This window comes from Anopheles merus, chromosome 2R (assembly GCF_017562075.2).
Source record: "Anopheles merus strain MAF chromosome 2R, AmerM5.1, whole genome shotgun sequence".
Lineage (NCBI taxonomy): Eukaryota > Metazoa > Arthropoda > Insecta > Diptera > Culicidae > Anopheles > Anopheles merus.
Genome location: NC_054082.1, coordinates 46,399,964 through 46,419,609, shown reverse-complemented (window position 1 = coordinate 46,419,609; position 19,646 = coordinate 46,399,964). Strand labels below are relative to the sequence as shown.

At 47.3% G+C, this 19,646-nt stretch overlaps 3 protein-coding genes across 12 annotated transcripts in view; 2 read left to right on the top strand and 1 right to left on the bottom strand.

The window, feature by feature from the left end:
* LOC121590777 (serine-rich adhesin for platelets) overlaps positions 1-12,702 on the top strand; it is a 53,717-nt gene extending 41,015 nt beyond the window's left edge. For 7 of the 8 annotated variants that reach the window (XM_041910763.1, XM_041910757.1, XM_041910758.1 and 4 more), the window contains 8 exons: positions 1,829-3,084; positions 5,572-7,642; positions 8,371-8,705; positions 8,776-8,872; positions 8,955-9,161; positions 9,233-9,651; positions 9,739-9,922; positions 9,997-12,702. In XM_041910763.1, the coding sequence (XP_041766697.1) occupies positions 2,033-3,084; positions 5,572-7,642; positions 8,371-8,705; positions 8,776-8,872; positions 8,955-9,161; positions 9,233-9,651; positions 9,739-9,922; positions 9,997-10,047 (4,416 nt within the window). In that variant the 5' untranslated portion in view covers positions 1,829-2,032 and the 3' untranslated portion in view covers positions 10,048-12,702. The remainder of the gene's footprint in view (positions 1-1,828; positions 3,085-5,571; positions 7,643-8,370; positions 8,706-8,775; positions 8,873-8,954; positions 9,162-9,232; positions 9,652-9,738; positions 9,923-9,996) is intronic. The other variant, XM_041910764.1, reaches the window with a different exon arrangement.
* Positions 12,703-12,709: 7 nt separating this feature from the next.
* On the bottom strand, positions 12,710-13,745 carry LOC121590782 (heme oxygenase 1). Its single transcript, XM_041910772.1, has 2 exons — positions 13,512-13,745; positions 12,710-13,446 (listed from the first exon to the last, which is right to left on the bottom strand). Exons 1-2 carry the CDS (start codon positions 13,606-13,608, stop codon positions 12,794-12,796), a joined length of 750 nt encoding a protein of 249 aa, XP_041766706.1. The 5' UTR covers positions 13,609-13,745; the 3' UTR covers positions 12,710-12,793.
* Positions 13,746-14,004: 259 nt separating this feature from the next.
* Positions 14,005-19,646, top strand: part of LOC121590781 (putative tRNA (cytidine(32)/guanosine(34)-2'-O)-methyltransferase) — a 50,286-nt gene continuing 44,644 nt past the window's right edge. For 2 of the 3 annotated variants that reach the window (XM_041910770.1, XM_041910769.1), the window contains exons 1-3: positions 14,005-14,257; positions 14,320-14,978; positions 15,055-15,234. In XM_041910770.1, the coding sequence (XP_041766704.1) occupies positions 14,137-14,257; positions 14,320-14,978; positions 15,055-15,198 (924 nt within the window). In that variant the 5' untranslated portion in view covers positions 14,005-14,136 and the 3' untranslated portion in view covers positions 15,199-15,234. Of the gene's footprint in view, positions 14,258-14,319; positions 14,979-15,054; positions 15,239-19,646 lie in introns of those variants that run through there. The other variant, XM_041910771.1, reaches the window with a different exon arrangement.

Sequence of the window (19,646 nt, the reverse complement as noted above, 5' to 3'; positions counted from 1 at the left end):
GACCCAACACTTACCTGTATGCTGCCTCGCAGATGCTATCGACTATATTCGAGACAGAAGCAGCATACATTTTCATGATGTGTGAGAAGTTCATCTTTTCACATTCATCAGAGATGATCTTGATCGTTTAAAAAGCACCGAATCATCGCGTGGCTCGATCTACGCTGGAATTCGTTTGTTGTTTTCTACCTAGTCCATGTAGGGGTAGTAAATGGGCCCTGATTTTGTTAGCTTTTTATGGTGCAGACAGTCGTTTCGGAGGATATGAAGCAACCGTGATAGAACAGGGTAGTATGACACGGTTCAGAGCATCGCGCTTGCTATACGAAAGCTGCAATCATTGTATAAAACGGTGTCAAATAAAACGTTTTCACCACATGGAAAGCGGAAAGCTCGAGAGTTGGCAGAATGACAAAAGCAACTTGACGTGTGGCGAAATTATTTTTCGACTGGCAAAAATTGTAATGACACGTTTCGTCTGTCACCAACGAGCAAGCGCTAGGCCGCGGTAGAGCGTACTTTAATTTTCCACACCACGGTAAAGAGCGACAGAGAGATTTCCTTTGATTGGGCCGCATGTGTGTGTGTGTGTGTGATGTGTATGGCCCCAATTACCCGCCATCCATCGTTTGTCACCGTTGTCAGAGTAGGCCGCGGTAAAGAGCGGAACGATGATCATCCAGATCAAGCGTTTGTAACGATGCCGGCGACGATGAACATGCTGATGACGACGCTACCAGTGTACAGTTGTTGTCACCAAATTGTTTTATCATCTTTTGAAAAGCTTTTACACATTCTGTAACTGGAATGATGAAGAAACGCTTTGGAAGCGTCTTGATCGTGGAGAAGGTTTCAGCCGTCTAGACTGGCACGTTCGACCGTTGCCAGGGTCGCTATCAGTGCAAAAGCGTACAAGTTTCTATGACGAAAGCGAACGGTTCAATGAATGGAGTTCCGTCGTTCGTAGTAAACATGGGTCGAACGTGTCACCGTGGCACGGTCGGACGTCCGTGAGCCGTACACTAACCAACATCCGGATACACGGTACAAAAACCCTGGGACACACCTAAACAAGTAGTGCATCTCGTAACCGGTTGGAGAAACATTGACCGTACCGACGATCCCTGGCTGCACATGGGGTGGTTCGAGGTAGGCCGCAAACACACGACCGTCCAAGTCGTCGCAATCGATCAATGGAAGAAGCGTACTGTTTAATGTTCCCCGTTCCTGTTGCCTACATGGACGGCAGTGAAAGTGTAATGCGAAGAAAACATTCGATCCCGCCACGGCATTTAAATCGTTCGTAATGGGATGCCGAGCTTGTTGCCATGGGTGATGCTGGGATCCGCGTCAACCGAACCCGACACGGGCGAAACGCCGATCGGCAGATGAAGCAGATGTCGATCGGTATGATCGGGATGCTGATGGAAAAGACATGGTGTAATAATAATGCTCGGTTGGCGGTTTTACTTTCGCACGGATGTAAGTAAATGTTACGCGATACTGTGGGAAGAGAGGGATAGAGTATTGAACGGAGAAATGGACGGATGGATCGTTGTGATGCAGTCGTTGTGGTCTTCGTCATGGGAGATGAAAATTGACATAGGAAAAAATGAATTGCCTCGAACGGGGTGAACGTCATCGGACCCTGCCTTGCGGACACACGCAGACGGCGGTCATGTTGCAGGTTTTGCCCGTTAAGTCTGTTCGCTTTGGATGGAAACAAATGCCCAACAACAAAAAGATACACTGTGTGTTTTGTAGCAAAAGCTTGTTTGATGAACCTAGAGGCTAATGGTACGCTTTACTTTTCCATTCTTCTTTGCAGGTTTGAATTCTTCGTAATACTTTTCGGCAAGTGCTCCCAGGAACGTGAACATACTACCATTGGCATCACGAGGACAGAAGAATGACCAGCACCTCACCGAGTGCTACTGTATCACCCCGTAGAGTAGTGTTGCTGTGAGAAAACAGTGGAAACGTTTACAAAGGGTGCTTGCTTACCCACCACGCAAACCCCCGCACAAAGTAGATGTTAGAGCTAAAGTTAAATCGAAAAGCGTCCAGAATGGCACGACTCGTGGCATTGGTGGCACTTACCGGATGTCTAGTGTTGCTCGCTAGCCATCCACCCTGTGTACAGGGCCGTGTGATCGTACGGCGTCAGGCAGAAGAAACCATGACAACCGTTCTACCAAACGATGCTCAAACGACAGCGGACGACATGCAGGAGTTGACAACCGTGCCTCCGAACGATGATAACGCGGCAAACAGTAAGGTGGCGACAACTCCACCACGACCCAACGATCGTTTCGAACAGTTCCCGGCAGATGGTATGAGCTCGGACAGTGCGACGCTCGAACAGCAGTCGGCCGATGGGAGTGCGGCGGATGAGCCTGCGTCCTCCCTGTCGGAAACGGCCGAACAACTGTCCAACGATACGGACGAGGAGGCGAGCGTATCCGGAACTACGTTAGCGCCCTCTGGCGAAGAATCGATGGGAAGTGATGCCGAAACGCTGGAAGACGTTGGTAGTGCGAGTTCTGCATCGCAATCATCCTCAAGTCAGCAGCAGCAGCTATCGGATGAGACGGACAGGAGCGAGGATACAACGGAAGTGGCCGAAACCATCGTGAACACGGCCGCACCTGCAATCAATGAAATTACGACACCCGCTCCGACCGCTGCTCCCGCCCGTTCGGTGGTAGCAGAAGGATCTGAAGGGGAGAGTGTGAGCAGCAGTGGTGCCAGCGAATCGGCCGGATCGTCCGAGCCACGTGCATCGGAACCGTCGGTCGAGTCGGATCAAAGTTCAGTGCCCGAACAGCAGCAAAGCTCGGAACAGTCCGGGCAGCAGCAGGGAACCTTCGAACAGGACTCGCTTGCTGAAGAGATTAACTCCCAGCTTAGGGGTGAAGGGGATGATAATGATGATGAGGTCGCCGTCACTACGACCGTGGTTCCGCCGCTTGCCTCAGAGGTCGAAACGATCAGCCCGGCAAGCCCGGCGAATCGCTCCGACGATGGCAGTGCACCGGCCGCAATGGTGTCCGACGGTGCTGGCGAACGGATCGAGTTAAGTAGGTAAGTGATCAACGGACAAATAGCGCACCAAGCGCGCGGATGGAGATAACAACAATGGGGCGCTCATTTTCGGGAGGGCTCTAATGATCGATTGCCGCACCGTTGACCATCTTCGGAATGTTGGGCCAGTTGGGATGGTGTGTCTGTTTTTGTTACACCTTACCAGCGCCGACTCTCTCTCTCCCTCTCAATCCGTGTCTTGCCAGATGGGCGCTGTGTTCAGTACTAATTTCGTGCACGGCCTCGTTTTGTGGCGCGAAGCGAGAGTGCAGGGCAAGAGGCACAAGTGGCCGCACTTACGCTCATGATTAAACATCGACCACCGTTATGATTTGTTTTTGGTAGCGCGGGGAGCGGCAACGAGCGCCACAACAACAATAATCGTCTAATTTCATTTCCTATCGAATCTCAATCGCTTCGCTGAGCGCTTTCCCGCGGCCTGGCGGCCAGCTCGTGGCGCATTTGCAGTTGGCTCGTACGCGTGGCCTCGTTTGTTCAGCGCCTCACTCTTTCCTGTGATGGTGGTGGTAATGAACGAAAGCGAACAAGAGGCAGAGAAGGAGGGCAGCTGCGAGCGGGAACATTTTACCCCCAAAAACAGTTCCACCGGATTGACGTAGGAGCTGAGAAATCTTCCTCCTTTGCGTTACGAAAAACTAACACCTACCGATACTGGGTCCAGAAAGGAAAAAAAAGGTGTGAAAGCGGGACCTCCCGTTCATACGTCAGGCAACATACTCGTTTGAGGCGAAGTTTTCAATGTTCTCTCCATCGCTGCGTTTTCTTTTTCCTTCCCTTTGGAAAAGTTTCGAATGATAACCATCGGGGTACCACGCGTTTCGCTTCCACGCGCGATCTTCGTCGCGCCTTTTGCTGCGCTGCTTTTGAGTGCTTTTCGATCGAAACTCGTCGGCCGATCTGTTATCGTTGTACCGCCCAATTTCTCAATCATGCACTGATTTTCCGACCAATTTTCTCTCCCCCCACGATCTCACATCGGGCCGATCTGGTTTGCCTGTGTGTGTGTGCGGGAAGGAAGAAAAGCGAAAAAGTGTTATGGTTTTTTGTTTAATACTACAAGCCTTTCTTCCAAATCGATCCGTCGAGGCGAGATCGAATCGATCTCTATTTTTCACTCACTCAGTTTTGGGGGAGGTTTTTTTTTGTTTTCGCGGTGTGTCCATTTCGCCTATTGTTCGGAGCTACTTTTGGCACCGATCGTGATTGTTATTGGGATTGGTATGAAGCTGTTCCGGCTCTGTGTACAATAAAGAGAACACTGTTGTTGAATGATCTGTTGAAGCATTAGAAGCGAACCGTACGCAACGTAGCCGATGGTGCCTATATGATTGCTGCTGGATTTTTTTGGGCTGTTTTTTCCGCTGGTCGTTATTTGGCTGCGCTTTTCGTTTGAAACGCATTACGGTGGTCGGTGGAAAATTGAATAGAAATTATGATAAAATTTAGCACAACACAATCAACCGTCGGCAGCACTTGTTGTTCGGCGTTTTTTGTTCTGTTTTCAATAATTTGTCCGTTGTGGTGTATGGAGGTTGCTTCTATTCGTTCACATGATTCCCCCTCCCGGCCCGGAGGTAGAAGAGGTTCGTTTGGTTAGTGGCACACTTTATTCGGGCGGCAAACTATGCCGAAACTCGGTCTAAAACAATGCCAAAACTTTCCACACAAATACGTACAGTACCTTTCGAGAGAGTATAGAGATGGATGGTTGGTGCGTTTTTTTGTTATAGTTACTTGTCGATAATTCATCGATGCATTTTGAAAAATGGGATGAGATTGTTGAGTTTTTTTCTAATGGCAGCGTTCTTTATGGTTCAGTTTTCATGCGGGGGAAATAAATTATGGCACGAATTTTACCGAGCGCCCTAGATTTGTAAGATGCAAACGCGTGTCCTGATTATTGATTTAATTTGGCCCAAAATTAAATCAAAAAACTACAGGATTTATAGAACTATAGCATTTTAACTATCGAATGACTTTAGTCTCATAATCAAACTTTGTGTATTATCAATATATTTAAAAATATTTTGTTAAGTTATGATTCATTAAAATGTCTAAGGGGAATGTACAGCCATTAGCTCATAATCATTATTTATGAGAAAAATTTACTTTATCAAAATCTACGACGAACATCTTTGAATTTCATTTTTCAAGCTGGTGCGCTTTCTATAGCATTTTTTTTTTTCGCAGCTTCCACTATATTTATTATTGGACCCTATCATTATTGTGAACCGGAGCTGTACACGCTTGAAGAGCCCGTACCGTTTGTTCAGTTTTTTCCATACATTTTTTAAATACTTTTCTCGTGCGATAATGGCGCCATTACCACTGTGCGGTCTGATTTCGTTTCTAAAATTAATCGCCCTTATCACCCTTATTACGCGTACATCTGCCAGCGGTAAAACCGATAAAACGTTTTACCCATCGATGTGATTACACACCATTAACCTTATTTTCCTTTTGCAGGTACACAGCACCATCAAACAGCTCACCGGACGGTACGGCACTGCTCAAGGAAAACTCGGCCGTTGAAATCGACTCGTCCAATGACGACGAGAAGGATCGTCTCACCACGGAAGCTGCTTTACCGGTGACCACCCTGTCAGCGCTAGATGTTGCAACGGACGATGCATTCCGCGTAAGCGAAAGCGTAGAAAGAAACAGCTCACTGTCGGTGGAAAGGACGCAGATCGAAACGAACACGTACGAGGAGAGTTCGAATGAGGTGGAACGCAACCAGACGCTGCCGGCTCGTGCCAAGAAGGGCAAATTCTTGGACCAGTTCAACGAGGAAACAACGGAGGACAATGACATTAATCTGCCGAACGGGGCCGCATGGGCGCTTGCCGGGATGCGTATGGTGGAGCGAAAGCAATCGGACGTTGGACAGGCAGTGAGCGAGAGCACTGAAACGGTACGGGATGACAGCGAGAACGTGGTAGGAAACAATACCCTGAAGCAGCTGATGGATTGGGCCATCATAATGAAGGAGGCAGACTTTGCCAACAGTTCGTTCGTACGCTCTACTGTATCGTCCGACGAGCCCGCCGGTGCAAAGGATAGACGCACGTACGCGAACAAGGTTCCGGCGGTTGAGAATGGAGCGGACGTGCTGAGCGAGGAGAATCGGTTGACCGCGATCGTTACAGAAGCCGCACCAACCAAACCGGCTGCAGCGGGTGAGAGTGTGGCGGCCGAGACGGAGGATGGCAATGTAGTCGACACGACGTTTGTCCCCTCAACGGAGAGTCCCGATCGCAGTGGGCAAGAGTTGGAAGATTTCAAATTTGAAGACCGCTCTACCAGCAGCACCACGATGGCGAATGAGGTGGTGGGTATTAGCGAGAGTGTAAACGCTATGCCAACCACTACGAGACGCACCTATGAGGTTAGCGAGAATGTGGACGAAAGTGAGGTGTCTCCGGGAGTGCGCAATACACCGGAGATTCGTACCACCACAACGACGACGACGAGCGCGGCTCAACGATCGGACGTCAGTACGGCGTTCGGCATGTTTGAGGACGTTCCGGTAACAACCTACTCACCGGCGGCACCTATCCTAAGACGCACTGAGCAAACGACACCTCCAATTCCGCTCACCACCATGATCACGCGTATCGCAAGCACGATGCCGGTAAGACGTCCCACTACCATGCAGCCAGACTTTGCCGCCATTACCACTACCGATTTACCGGTGCGAGAGTACGCCAGCACGGACATGGGTAGCGGCGCCACATTCACTACCACAGTAGCGAGTAGCGAATCACCGATTGTGCATGATACTGCCGACTCGAAACCACTGGACCAGCAGGACTCCACGGAATCCTCGGAGGTGAACCAGAATCTGCTGAACCGCACCGAGGATAAGCTCATGGTGGCAACATCGACGGTTGCAAGTGTTACCACTGTTGTACCGAACCTATCCAGCGCTACTCTAACGAACAACGTCGAGTTCGATGATGCTTCCGCTGGCGAGAGCTTGATTGGACAGTCTAGCGTCACTACGGAACGGTCGGATCCACCGCAGATGACTACCGACGAGTCGGCCGATGATGGCGGCAAGGTTCCGATCGTGTTAGACGACAAGCATGTGTACGATACGATTTCCACTACGGTCGCTGCTGCTACGACAACTGCGTCAACCAGCAGCCCGTCATCGATCACAACAACCGAGAGCAGTTCGGGATCGGGACAGTCGGTTGGTGTGTCGGCAGAAGCGTACACAACACGCCGTACCATCGATCGTTCCATGACGACGACGGAACTGTCCGAGGAGGAATCTGTCACAGAGGAAGACTACATCGAGCTGAACAATGTACCGGCCACTGGTGGTAGTGGTGGTGCGTCGCAGGGTGACGGTCAGAACCAGACGGACCTGTCCGGACAACAGCAGGGAGTCGCACCCAAGCAGGGCATTAACGGTACGACGGAACAATCGCAGGGTGAGCCGGCAGCAGAGGAGGACAGCAGTGTGGTCGTGGCCGTTGTAGCCAGCATTGTGAGCGTGATCGTGGTGCTACTACTGATTGCGGCTTTCGTAAGTATTGTTGGTGGCAATGTCAAGGAACCACCTCCGTTATTGGCGCCTTGCGTCTGAGTGACGCAAACGTATGGATGAGCGTTAGGCGAGAGTGTGAATGGAATCGAATGTACGAGTTTCTTTCGTTATGGGTGTTTTACATTTTCTTATGGGATGGTACATAAGGTTGGATTTTGGTGTAGATTGCAAATATCCCAACATTGTGGCTGTTTAATTCCTCCTTTACATAAATGCAAGATAGTCGATCAAGTTACACGATCGATACTGTAATTATACACAATATTTCAGAAGAAAAAAACTAGTTACATCTTCTATTATAAGAACATATTAATGAAAAAAAACTAACTCAAAATCTGTACAAAAATCAACTATTTATAATCAATACGATGAAATATTGGACCTGGATTATTTTAATTTAATCTCACATGTACTTGAAAAAGTGAGTGAATTTTAAATTGTTGGAAGGTACATAAAGTATTAATCCTGCTATAAGCTTCTTAGGGTACTTGCTCAAACATTACACATGGGACCAATATTTTATTTTACTTCGAGTTTTGTTTTTAAACTATATTCTCTTGGTTTGTGGGAGTGTGAATTTCTTTACTACCTTTACCTTGTCTTCTTCGAATTGGCGTGCGAGTATGAACGAGTGCACATAGTGTAAATACTGGTTCCTAACCCCACCGACCCCTTGGGCAGACAGGTGCACGCTTGCGCTGATCTAGATGTACTATCCGCCGTTGCAGATCGTGTTCCGCAAGCGACAGAATCAGGTCTCGTACGGACAACGCTGCCGGCCGGTCGGTCTCGACGCTTACAGCCTGGACAATGTGTCCGTGTACAACAGCGTGCGGCGCAAGGGCAACACGGCCCGCATGTCCAAACGATCGTACGGCAACTCGGCGTTTGAGGATCCTAACTTCAAAACCAACCCGCTGACGGTGGCCGAGTTGGCCAACATCATTCACAACAAGACGGCCATTTACGACGAGTTCAAGGAGATCCCGAACGTGACTGCCCGTGCCGATGAGGTGCCGGAAGGATGCGAGGATAAGAATCGGTAAGCTTTGTGAGCGAATGTTTTGTGTTGCAATTGGAAATGATCGAAAACGCGTCGCTATACTTTAAAGGTACGCAAACGTAGTTCCACTGCCGGAAACACGTGTTCATCTGAAGCGCATGAATGACGATGAAAAGACGGAGTACATCAATGCCAACTTTGTGAAGGTATGCGCATGCGTCGCTATGATTCTGGGTATGTTGGTTACTAATTATCGTTCTCGTTGCACTTGCTCTCCTGTCTGCAAAGGGTCCCAAAGATTCTGCCAACTATTACATTGCCTGTCAAGCCCCGATGGAGAACACGATCAACGACTTCTGGCGCATGGTGTGGGAGCAAAACTCCAAAGTGATCATCATGGCGACGGATCTGAGCGAAAACGGTGTTGAGAAGTGTGCCGAGTATTTACCACCTTCGGTTGTACTGGACAACAGTCGTACGTTTGGAGATTTCCAGGTGAGGTGGCTCTACACACTCCCAAAGATTATGCAATCTTTCATATCACATAATCTATTCCATTTGCGCAGCTAACGTTGAAAAACCGTGAAAATAAGGAGAAGTACACAATCTCAACGGTGCACATGCGCCACACGCCCAGCAACAATCTGCGCGAGATCATGCACTTCTGGTATCAGTGGCCCGACACGGGCGTCCCGATCGACGAGTCTTCCATCATCGGCATGCTGCTGGAGGCGCGCACCCACCTGAAGCTGTCTCCCTCAGAGCTGGCCGAATTTGCCACGATCGCGGAGGAGTCGGACGAACAGCCATCGGAACAGCCGAGTGCCGGCAATGGAACTGATAACTCTAGCAATAATAATAACAACAATAACAACAATAATGCCACCAGCAATGGGACGCCGGCCGGTGCGGGCAAGGAACCGGCCAGTATCGTCAGCAACGGCGGCACCATGGACAAGCACAAGTCACTGCAGCGAACTCAGGGGTATGGCGTTTGCGTTGTTGTGTGTCGTAGAGGAAGAATCGATATTTGAATGTGTTCTTTTTTGCTTTCATTTTTAAACCCTTATAGACCACTTACGGTGCACTGTTCGCCGGGAACGGGACGTACAGGAACGCTGGTGGCGTGTGACATTGCGCTGCGTCTGCTAGAGGTGCCACCGCGCACGGTGGATCTGCCACAGATTGTGTACTACGTACGACGCGGCCGGGCCAGTGCCGTCCGGACACGGGAACAGTATGAACTGATCTACCGGGTACGTAGCCCGTTTTGCGTGGTCGGTTTGGCAATGCCGATGCACTAACGTCTACTCTTTCGCACACATTGCAGGTATCGAACGTGTACGCGACCAAGTTAACAGGCCCGACCATAGAAACATAGGAAAGACTCATTTAAAATCAAGTATTGTGAGTATGTTCGACACACCTCGGATGGAGCGGATGAGCGGATCTCCATCGTTCGGTCCTCGATCCTCCAACGACTCGATCGACTCGATTGCGAGGGGGAGCGAGACAGAGCAAAAGCACAGCCGTAAAAAAAACACATACACACACAATAAACCGTTCCGATAGTGGCTACTGGCTACCGGGAATAGAGGAGCATCGTCCATCGTCCTCCAGTGCATCAAACACCAAGGATTCTTCTGTCGTCCTATGTTCCTTTCAGGGCTCCCATCTGTCTTTCCTGAGACTTCCCCCTCACACAAAACAAAAAAAAACTCACCCAAGCACACACATATACAGACAAATGAAGTCGCGAGCGAGATCGATCGTGGCCATACACCGTCCGTAGCTGGATGGTGGTGCTGGCTCTCAGTAGCCAGCATGACCATCCTGCCGCGTGCTTCGGTGTCGGGATTACTCATAATACTTGATTTTAATCTCTAGCAGGGACTAGAGAAGATCGCCCAATCGTTCGACCACTTTCCTAACGGCGAAAAGAGCGGAAAAGTATTGCTTAGCGGCTGCCCAAAGCTGTGCCTCATGATATCGTTATGGGCGTATCGTTTTTTTTTAGGAAATGCACTTAAAAGCATCAAACAAAAAAAAAAAAAAGACATCAACACTTTTACAACTATGCCTTTACAACACAGTTGCCTTACTTTTCGACCAAAGTAAACACGTGGCCGGAATAGAACAGATTCTTACGCAAAATCTCAACCAATATGCAGCACTTAACACATAACCACTGTTATTAATTCTGAAAAAACCCAACTTGTAATGGGATTTGTTTGTAAATGTTATTATCCACGGTGTATCCTTTATCCTTTCTGTTTGTTTGTGTTGGGGCGCTCAAGCGCTCAGTGTGGAGTAGCATAAAGGGGCATGTTCTGTTAACTGAATTAGTGTAGCTTCAAAAATGACGAGGAAAAGGATCGTTTAACGATCATTGCACGTGTCGCAGTTTTGTACTCTGAAACAGAATTGTGACGGGCGTTAAACAAGGTAGCGTGTAGCAGATTTGTATCGTGACCGTGGAAGGCAGGAACTCCTTTATCAATTAGCCGTTGAACAATTTGATCACAATACGGCACCGCGCTGTGAGCGATGTGTGGAGAGACAGAGAGAGCCATGAGGTGCAGGTAGAAGGGAAGAAACGGAAGGAACTTTGTTTTGTTGCAATATAGAATATAAAGGAGCAGTTAAACTCATAACTACATGTATCATCTATGACACTCTTAGCTAGGTAAGAATTTAGGATAATTGAAAGTTTCCCACCCGTTTCTCTTGCTCCGTTTATCTCGCTCTCACTCTCTCTCTCTTTTTCGTGTCCCATTCCACGCGAAATTTCCAACTCGGCTTGTGACGAGTGGAAAATAAGTAGGTTAGCGTAGGATTTCAAATGTAGGATTTTCCTGATCCCTTACGTGGCGTCACTCAACCACTGGCCAGCGGAATTCCCAATGCCGTTCCACGCGATATATGTTGGTCGAGATGACGATTCGAACTTACTGACGAAAGATTTGATTAGAAATGTGATACTTTAGCTACGGGATATTTACACCGAAAGAGGGAAGAAACACACACACACATACACACACTTACTATTATTGTACACGGCGATAGGTTTATAGGCAAATTTATAGTTATACATACGAGCAAAACGGGACAGATGAAGATTAATGCGTGGAGACAGTGCAACTGGCGTACGACAGAGAAGAGAGTTCCTTTTGAGGCTCCCAAGACGACGACATTGATCACATATGGGTAAGCTAGGGCAAAAGAGTACCACTGATTTCAAAAGCTATAAAAAGAGCTTGCATAAAAATGACGGTAAATGAATTGTCCATTTTTTGTACATCTTTTGGTTTTGTACATTAGCTCGATTCGTGTGTGTGTGTGTTGCATATTTATACAACAATCATACCTGATATTTCGTTTTTACTGTAATTCAGCTACAGTGGATAACGTTGTTTCACCTTTACAAAAAAAAAGCTCAAATTTAATCACCAGCACACACGGTTGCGTTATTTCTTGGTTCAATATCCCATTGCTGCAGAGTGTTTTATAGTCGAAAGGGTAATCTTTCTTCTGGGTCACCAACAACGCACATATCAAACGTAAACTATTTTCCATTTCGAGGCTTAAAACTTAATGAAAAGCAATTGAAGAGATTTCTGTGCTCGCTCTTGTACATCTTGTAGCTTGGGTGGATTGTAAGGGAAATAAATTGTGCAGCATAAGCGCAGATTATACCGACAGTTTGCCTGCTCAAATCCAAGGCGACGGCGCACACCGAATTGACCACTATTAAGGAGCGAGGGTTCGATATTACGATATTACATTAATAATAATAATATTCGCAAATGTTTTGGGTGCTATTACTTTGGATAAATGTGAGAAGCGGTTCTTATCGTCGGAGAGGCAAACACCGTCCGGTACCACGGTGAATGATTCGCATTTTACACGTGGACGCGGACGGCTACCTTTCTAGAGTCTATTACAATGTTACAATTCCTAAGGGGTAGCGACTAGCTGCCTGTCGGAGGCAACGCAATATTAGAAGCAAAATATTACTCGGAAAGAAAATGTGAAACGACGGCTTGCTGTATTATTTTGTCTTTACTGTTGAAATGTCCGAAATATTACATTGTTCAAGAGTGTTCTTGCGTCTTCTGCATTTAAAATCACAACGTTTGCTCTTGCTCGTGGTCAAACTGGTTTCGCACGACGTACTGCATTAATATGATGGCAGCAATTGCCATCGCGATGTACCTTACGATACGCATGTTTGCCGAACCAACGCCCTCCACCGTCCGGATGATGGTGTTGTTAAGTTCGAACACTTTCCTGCTTTCGTCCAACATTCGCTGGCGCGTTTCCTCGTCCAGCCGAGCGCCAAAATCGTCCACAATTTTGCGCAAACGTTGCTTCAGCTCGTAAATGCTGTGATCTTCGAATGTGGTAACGGCCGCATCCGGGACCGGTTCTGCGTCCGCTCTTCGGAACGGATTGATTCGGCGACCGATAGATCGGCGCTTCTGTAAAATTTGTCCCCCAGACAGGAGTCCCATGTAGAGATGGTAAACGTAGGCCAGCAGTAGATTTGCATTCTCCTGCTCGAGTTCTTGCAAGTGCTTCAAATAGGCACGCACTTCCGCCTTTGGGGTGTGGCGTTCGAGCCACCGTTCGCCGAGATAGTAGCGAAGGTCCTGCTCAAACTGTGCCGTTCGATGCAGCTCCGGTGGGAGAAAATCATGCGGTACGCGTTGTTCGAGGTGTTTGAACACGTCGTAGAAGATCAGCAGCCCTTCAGCCCAAACACGACTGTCGTAGAGAGCTGCGGGAAGCAGGAAATAATACACCATTTTAAATCGCATGTTTTGATAATGTCACGCCACTTACCGAAGGCTAATTTTGCGTTCACAAGTGCATCACTAACATTGTGTATTTCTCGAGTAGCTATGCGCATTTGCTTCGAAAATGGCACATTTTGTGCCATTTTGGCGATGCGGAGTGATCCGAAATCGGCGATGGACTAGAATGTTGCGCAAATTGGCGTAAACAACAAAGAGTCAGCTGTTCTTTTGTGTATGTTTGGTGCAGGGATCTTTTGGACAAAAGGTTCAGGAACGTAAACAAAGAAACGGTTTAAAGGGCCAAGCGTTTCGTGTGACATTTAAATGACAGCAACAAAAGCTTCATGATTTTAGAACTATAAAATTATTTAGAACAACTGCGTTTGAATGTCCATTTTGATTATGATAAAAAAAATTGGGATTACATGCGTGGTCTCATATAACCTATTTTATGCATGAACCATGCTAAAATTGATGTAAAGCTTATAAAATCCTATTTATACCGAATCTATTATGTTTTGTTCGTATAGTCGCGGCTTAAGCTGAATAGCTGTCAAGAGCAGAGGAAAAAACCGCACGCATCAACAACACATTTTTCCTCTAGCGATAGTACTGGGGAAAACATTTATTGTGAGGAGAAGTGTTCACTAGTTGCAGTAAAACAATATAAAATGGGTAAAACTAGCAAAGACAAGCGCGATATCTACTATCGCCTAGCGAAGGAGGAAGGTTGGCGAGCGCGCAGCGCATTCAAGCTCATTCAAATTGACGAAGTGTTCCAGATATTCGACGGTAGGCATAAGCACTGCTTCATCGCGATTGCCCGATGCTTGAAACAGTACTATTGCTTTTAGGTGTAACGCGAGCGGTCGACCTGTGCGCCGCCCCGGGCAGCTGGAGCCAGGTGCTGTCGAAGCGGCTGTACGAAAGCCGCGATCCGGCGGAGCGGGATGAGGTGAAGATCATCGCCGTGGACCTGCAGACGATGGGTCCGCTGCCGGGCATTATCCAGCTCCAGGGTGACATTACCAAGCTGAGCACGGCGGAAGCAATCATCGAACACTTTGGCGACCAGCAAAAGGCTCAGCTCGTTATCTGCGACGGTGCACCGGATGTGACCGGTTTGCACGATATCGACGAGTACATCCAGTCGCAGCTGCTGCTGGCGGCACTGAACATAACGACACACGTGCTCACGCCGGGCGGTACGTTTGTGGCGAAAATCTTCCGCGGCAAGGATACGTCGCTGCTCTACTCGCAGTTGCGGATATTTTTCGAGCGGGTCACAATCGCCAAACCGCCCAGCTCGCGAAACTCCAGCATTGAGGCGTTCGTGGTGTGTCAGGACTACAGGCCTCCGGAGGGCTACGTGCCGCAGCTTATCAATCCCATGCTGGACGACGTTCAGGTGATAGCGTGCGAAACGAGCGCTCCCGTCAATCGGTCGATCGTACCTTTTCTGGTGTGTGGTGATCTGCGCGAATTTGATTCCGACATGTCGTACAGTTTAAATGTAAGTGTGCACGTACTGTCCGTAGTGTTTGCCGTTTGGTTTAGCAATCAAGCTTTCTTTCGTTTACCCCACACAGATTGATCCGGAAAAGGATTACGAGTATCGGGACGTGGTGCAGAAGCCACTTGCGCCGGCCTACAGTGAGGTACTGGAGCGGATGAAAACGACCTCCCTCAAGCATGGCAGCATAAAGGTGGAAGCGGATAAAAAGAAGGATTAAATAAAATCATTCTTCGAAGTATTCACTTTTACAACCGTAAGTCATTTAAACGCGGGTAATGTTTTTGTTATTTTTATAGTTCTGATGTAGATGTTACACTCCGAATGGTTATTTGTTTTTGTGATGATTCAAACAGCCACCGCCGTCCCCACTGAACCGTTTGCTAATCGATTACAAGCAGTAGAACAGTGTATCGTGAATTAAATGGGTCCATCAAAAACAGCCATAACTCAACTCCGTACGGTTCAGTTAATCGGGCGAATCTCGGGACAGTCAATTATATTCACACGACTAGACGTAATCGTTACCGATGGATCGATAACGATTGCGATTAATGGTACGGCACTAGGAGAGTAGTGGCGCTATGGGTGGAGGTCGTTAAATTGGCCAGATCCCTAATTGCATTTTTTTTCATTTCACACCATTTCCATACGCTTCACATTAGCGTTTACAGCAGAAGTCAAGAGAGAGGGAGAGAGAGGGAGGCAGCTAATGGGGACACATTTCTATTTGCATAATTACTTTCAAAAGTGGATGTTTTGGATACATCCAGGCTGTTCAAGCTGCAGTTGTGGCTGGAGTGACAGTTAATCGAACGAAAGTGTTTCCGGTACTTACATTAATTGCGTTGTTTTACGTGACTTAAATGTATATGAACCCATGTACCGCGCTAAACTATTAGGAGTGAAGTTTATCGTTCTTGTTTTTTTGTAATGTCGAGATCGCATCATTGTACGCAAAATTAATATTTCATTCCCATAAACCACGCGGGCATTTTCATTGCAAATGAAATTGATAAAGTGCACGTTACCGCACCATGCTGGAGACGTGTGTGTGAGTGTGTGTGTGTGTGTGTGTGGGAGGGGGGGGGGTCAACAATGTGGCATGCTTTAATTTTTGCAACGATCATTAATGTACACACAATACCTTGGGGGTGGGGGTGGCGGCTGTCAGGCGCGGCGGCCCCATGCTACCATGGCAGTCGTTGTTGCATCACACATTTTTCTCAATTTAATTGGTTGATATTTTGGTGGCCGATAATGTTTCCTTCCATCCGTTTGTTCCCATCGATTGCAGCTTACAATTTGCACGGCTCTTCGCGCACACACATGGTCCCCTTCCGCAATGAGCCAACACGGAGATGCCATACCACGATGGGGATGGAAATGTGATGGATTTTAACCGTATTCTTTTTTGTTCATCTTGTTTCTTTGTGTTCCTTGCATGTGCAGCGTTGCATTTGGCTTTTGGGGATTTTTCTTTGTGATAGCCTCTTTCTCTACCGAGTGTAATTGACACTGTTACCGTCCTCTATGGGAGGAGGGCTGAAAGGGAGATGCTGGTGAATGCAATGTGCACCGGCAATATGATAAAACAACCAATTAACACCTGTAAAACACGACATTCCCATCGACAGGCAACGTCATGAACAGCAGGCAGTTCAACAAGCTGGGAGGAAAAACCATATGCTACCTGAGCCGTTTGCTCATTATGCAAAACTTTGCATGTGATTTGATGCGAGGTTAATGTTTTTGATCTGCAGAACAAATGGCTCCCAGCCTTCTGCAGGTTGTCTGTTGTCGAGCCGGGCGATTATTGGGGTGCAAAATTGGGGATTAAAAAAAAATGTGGAAGGTAAAAACGCACGAAAAGCATGAGGGCAAGAAATTCCACATTTCATAAATATAGGTACAAACAAATTAAGAATGTAAAAATATTCGTACGATTTTTCGGGACAGCACGGACGTATTTCGGACTCACCGGGGTCAACGAAAGAACGAAACAAACACAAAAAAAAACAGTTTCAAAGAGCCGTAATGCATAATAATAACAATAATAATGTGAAAGCCATCATGCGTTCAGATTAAAATGATAAAAAAAAGAATGAATATGCAGAACAAAAACAAATCTGGGGAGTTAAGGGGTGCGAGGTAACGCATGTACAGTAAGGTTCGACCTTATGGTGCACCTGTTTTTCTGTGTTATAGTTTTTTGTTTGGTCTCTTATCTGTTTTTAATGTATTTTTATTGGTAGTGATAATAATAATAATCGATAAAAGAATGATTCATGTTAAAATGCCCCCTTTGTCTCCTCGACTGTAACACGGTAAATCATGCGTGCCTTTTAAAAATGCACATTTTCATGCGATGTTTGAACCATTTGCCAACGAGCTTTAATGTATCCTTTTCCGTTAATTTGGTGAACGACCTCCTGCACTTTAAATTAAATATCGTTAATTGTAAAAATATCTTCCTGTGTCAGGAGCTTTCAATTAAAATGGCCATATTTAAGTGCGACTTGAATAGTTTAGGAGCATAGGATCGTTTTGGTTCCAACGGTTCTGCATTTTGAACGGAGAGCTACAACCGCTTACCCAAAACGACGATGCAGATGAGGACGCAGATGATGCTGACGATGATGATGATGATGATGATGATGATGATGATGGCGCAAGAACGCAGAAGACTCTGGTGGTGCTAATTACCCTTAACAGTTGTTTCATCTTTGCAGCCCTTTTTTGCTCCGTTTGGCCGATCTCCTTCCCTTTTTGGCGCCTGGAGCCTTTTCTTGCAATTCCAGATCATTTAACCTTCTGCTACAATTCTGTCCATTTCTGTGGCTCCGTTTCCATTCCATTCGTTTCATTCCTTACATTGCCTTCTTGTGATCCTTCTTGCTGCCTTCATCCAGGGAGGGAGAGCTTTTTTGTGTTATTGGTTTTATTATGCCATTTCTCACTTATCTATCACATTACACAGCGACATGCACACACATACACCGACACACACTCACACATGCACACATACACACATTTTTTCCTGCAAATCTTAGCAGCAAGAGAGTGCGCGCGGAGATAAATTGCGGATTTAAACTTTTTCACATACATTCATTTCTATTTTTTAGATGGTTTTCTCTCTCTCTCTTCTCCGTCTTTCTTTTATGCCCTCTCCACCCCACGCTTAAGATTCTTTCCTTCCACCATTTTTCGATGATCGGAGCGCGGCTTATCTAGATTACATCCTTATTATTATGGTGTTTTTGTCGTTTTTCGTTCTTTGCTGCTGCAACTATTTTGGGTTTGATTCTGCTCGTGCTTGTCGTGAGCTTCGATTTCTCCGCGTCTTGATGTGTGCGTCTACAGTCTTGTTTGTTTGTTTGTTTTGTGCATTCCGTCTCTCTTGGCTGCTTAATCCGGCCATCAAAGGTGGTGGGAGCTTTTGGATATTTGACATTTGGTTTATCATTTGATTTTATTGCAACGTGCTCTTAAAGCTTTCCACCTCTCCCGTGCTCGCGTACCACGTTGACTGCGGTTTAGCGCGGGAAACCCGTTTTTCTTACGCGGGTGAAGGTTTAAGGGGATGGGGGGGGGCTTTCCCCATTCGACCGCACACTGCTGGTACGGGCACTTCTTTTGTTTCTCTAACCGTATCGTCTTACCTGGTTATCACTTGTTTTTTTGAAAGCAATGCGATTTTTTTAGACTACTTTGACGAACTTTGGTCAGATTTTTGGGATTTTTTGTGGGTTTTTTGCTCTCTTGCGTTTGGGGGATTGGCGGGCTGCTTGTGAAGTCGAGCTCATTCTCTCAATCACCCCACGGTTGTGCTGCTTTCAGCAGATTCTTTCGTTATCCTGTCAGAAATTGTGTTTAACGTTCCTGCGTACCAATGCGCACGGTAAGAGCCACGGAAGTTCGATCACCGTTCCCCGGACATCGCTTTCCTGCTTCTTTTCACATTATCGAACTCTGCAAGCGTTTAAGTATGATTTGTGTACGGACCGTTTGTACCATTACCTTTCCGTTTTGGTGGGGCTGAGAGCACTCACGTGCATAACCACCCCGTCCAGACAAGATATCCGGCACAGTTCAACTGTTTCTGCTGAAAATGATTCTGAGCGACTTTTTGTTCTTGTGTCGACCGTGCGCTTATCAAGATTTGGGATAATTTCAGGCGAAACTTTCGGTCGTCCGTTCCCTCCCTTGGCCTGGCGTCGGAGTTGGGGCCGGTGGGCCAGGGAGAGGAGGGAGGGGTTGAAATTTTGCAAGACCGCGCCACGCCATTGTGGGACGTGCCTAATTAATTGATGCATCGCGGAAAAACGTACTCCCAGCGGGGATGATGCAGATGTGTGAGTCCGTCCTGATCGTCTTTCCCGACCGCCACGGGGTTCATTGAATCTCCACGGAGGTTTCGCAACGCCCCCCGAAACCCCTTTGGCAAGGGTGAAACAGAAACGCAAAATGATGGGATAAGAAAACCATCCCGGCCAGCCCTGCGGGGTGCATGAATTGTCGTCGGCGGCCGTTCTCGGGCGTAGAACGTAAAAGAGAACTGAAAGAGAGATAGACAGAGAGGAACTCATAAAATTGAAGGCACCTACAGGCACGGGTCGGTTTGGGGGACGGTAGCTGCGCGAGACAGGGCATGAGTATGCGAAAGAC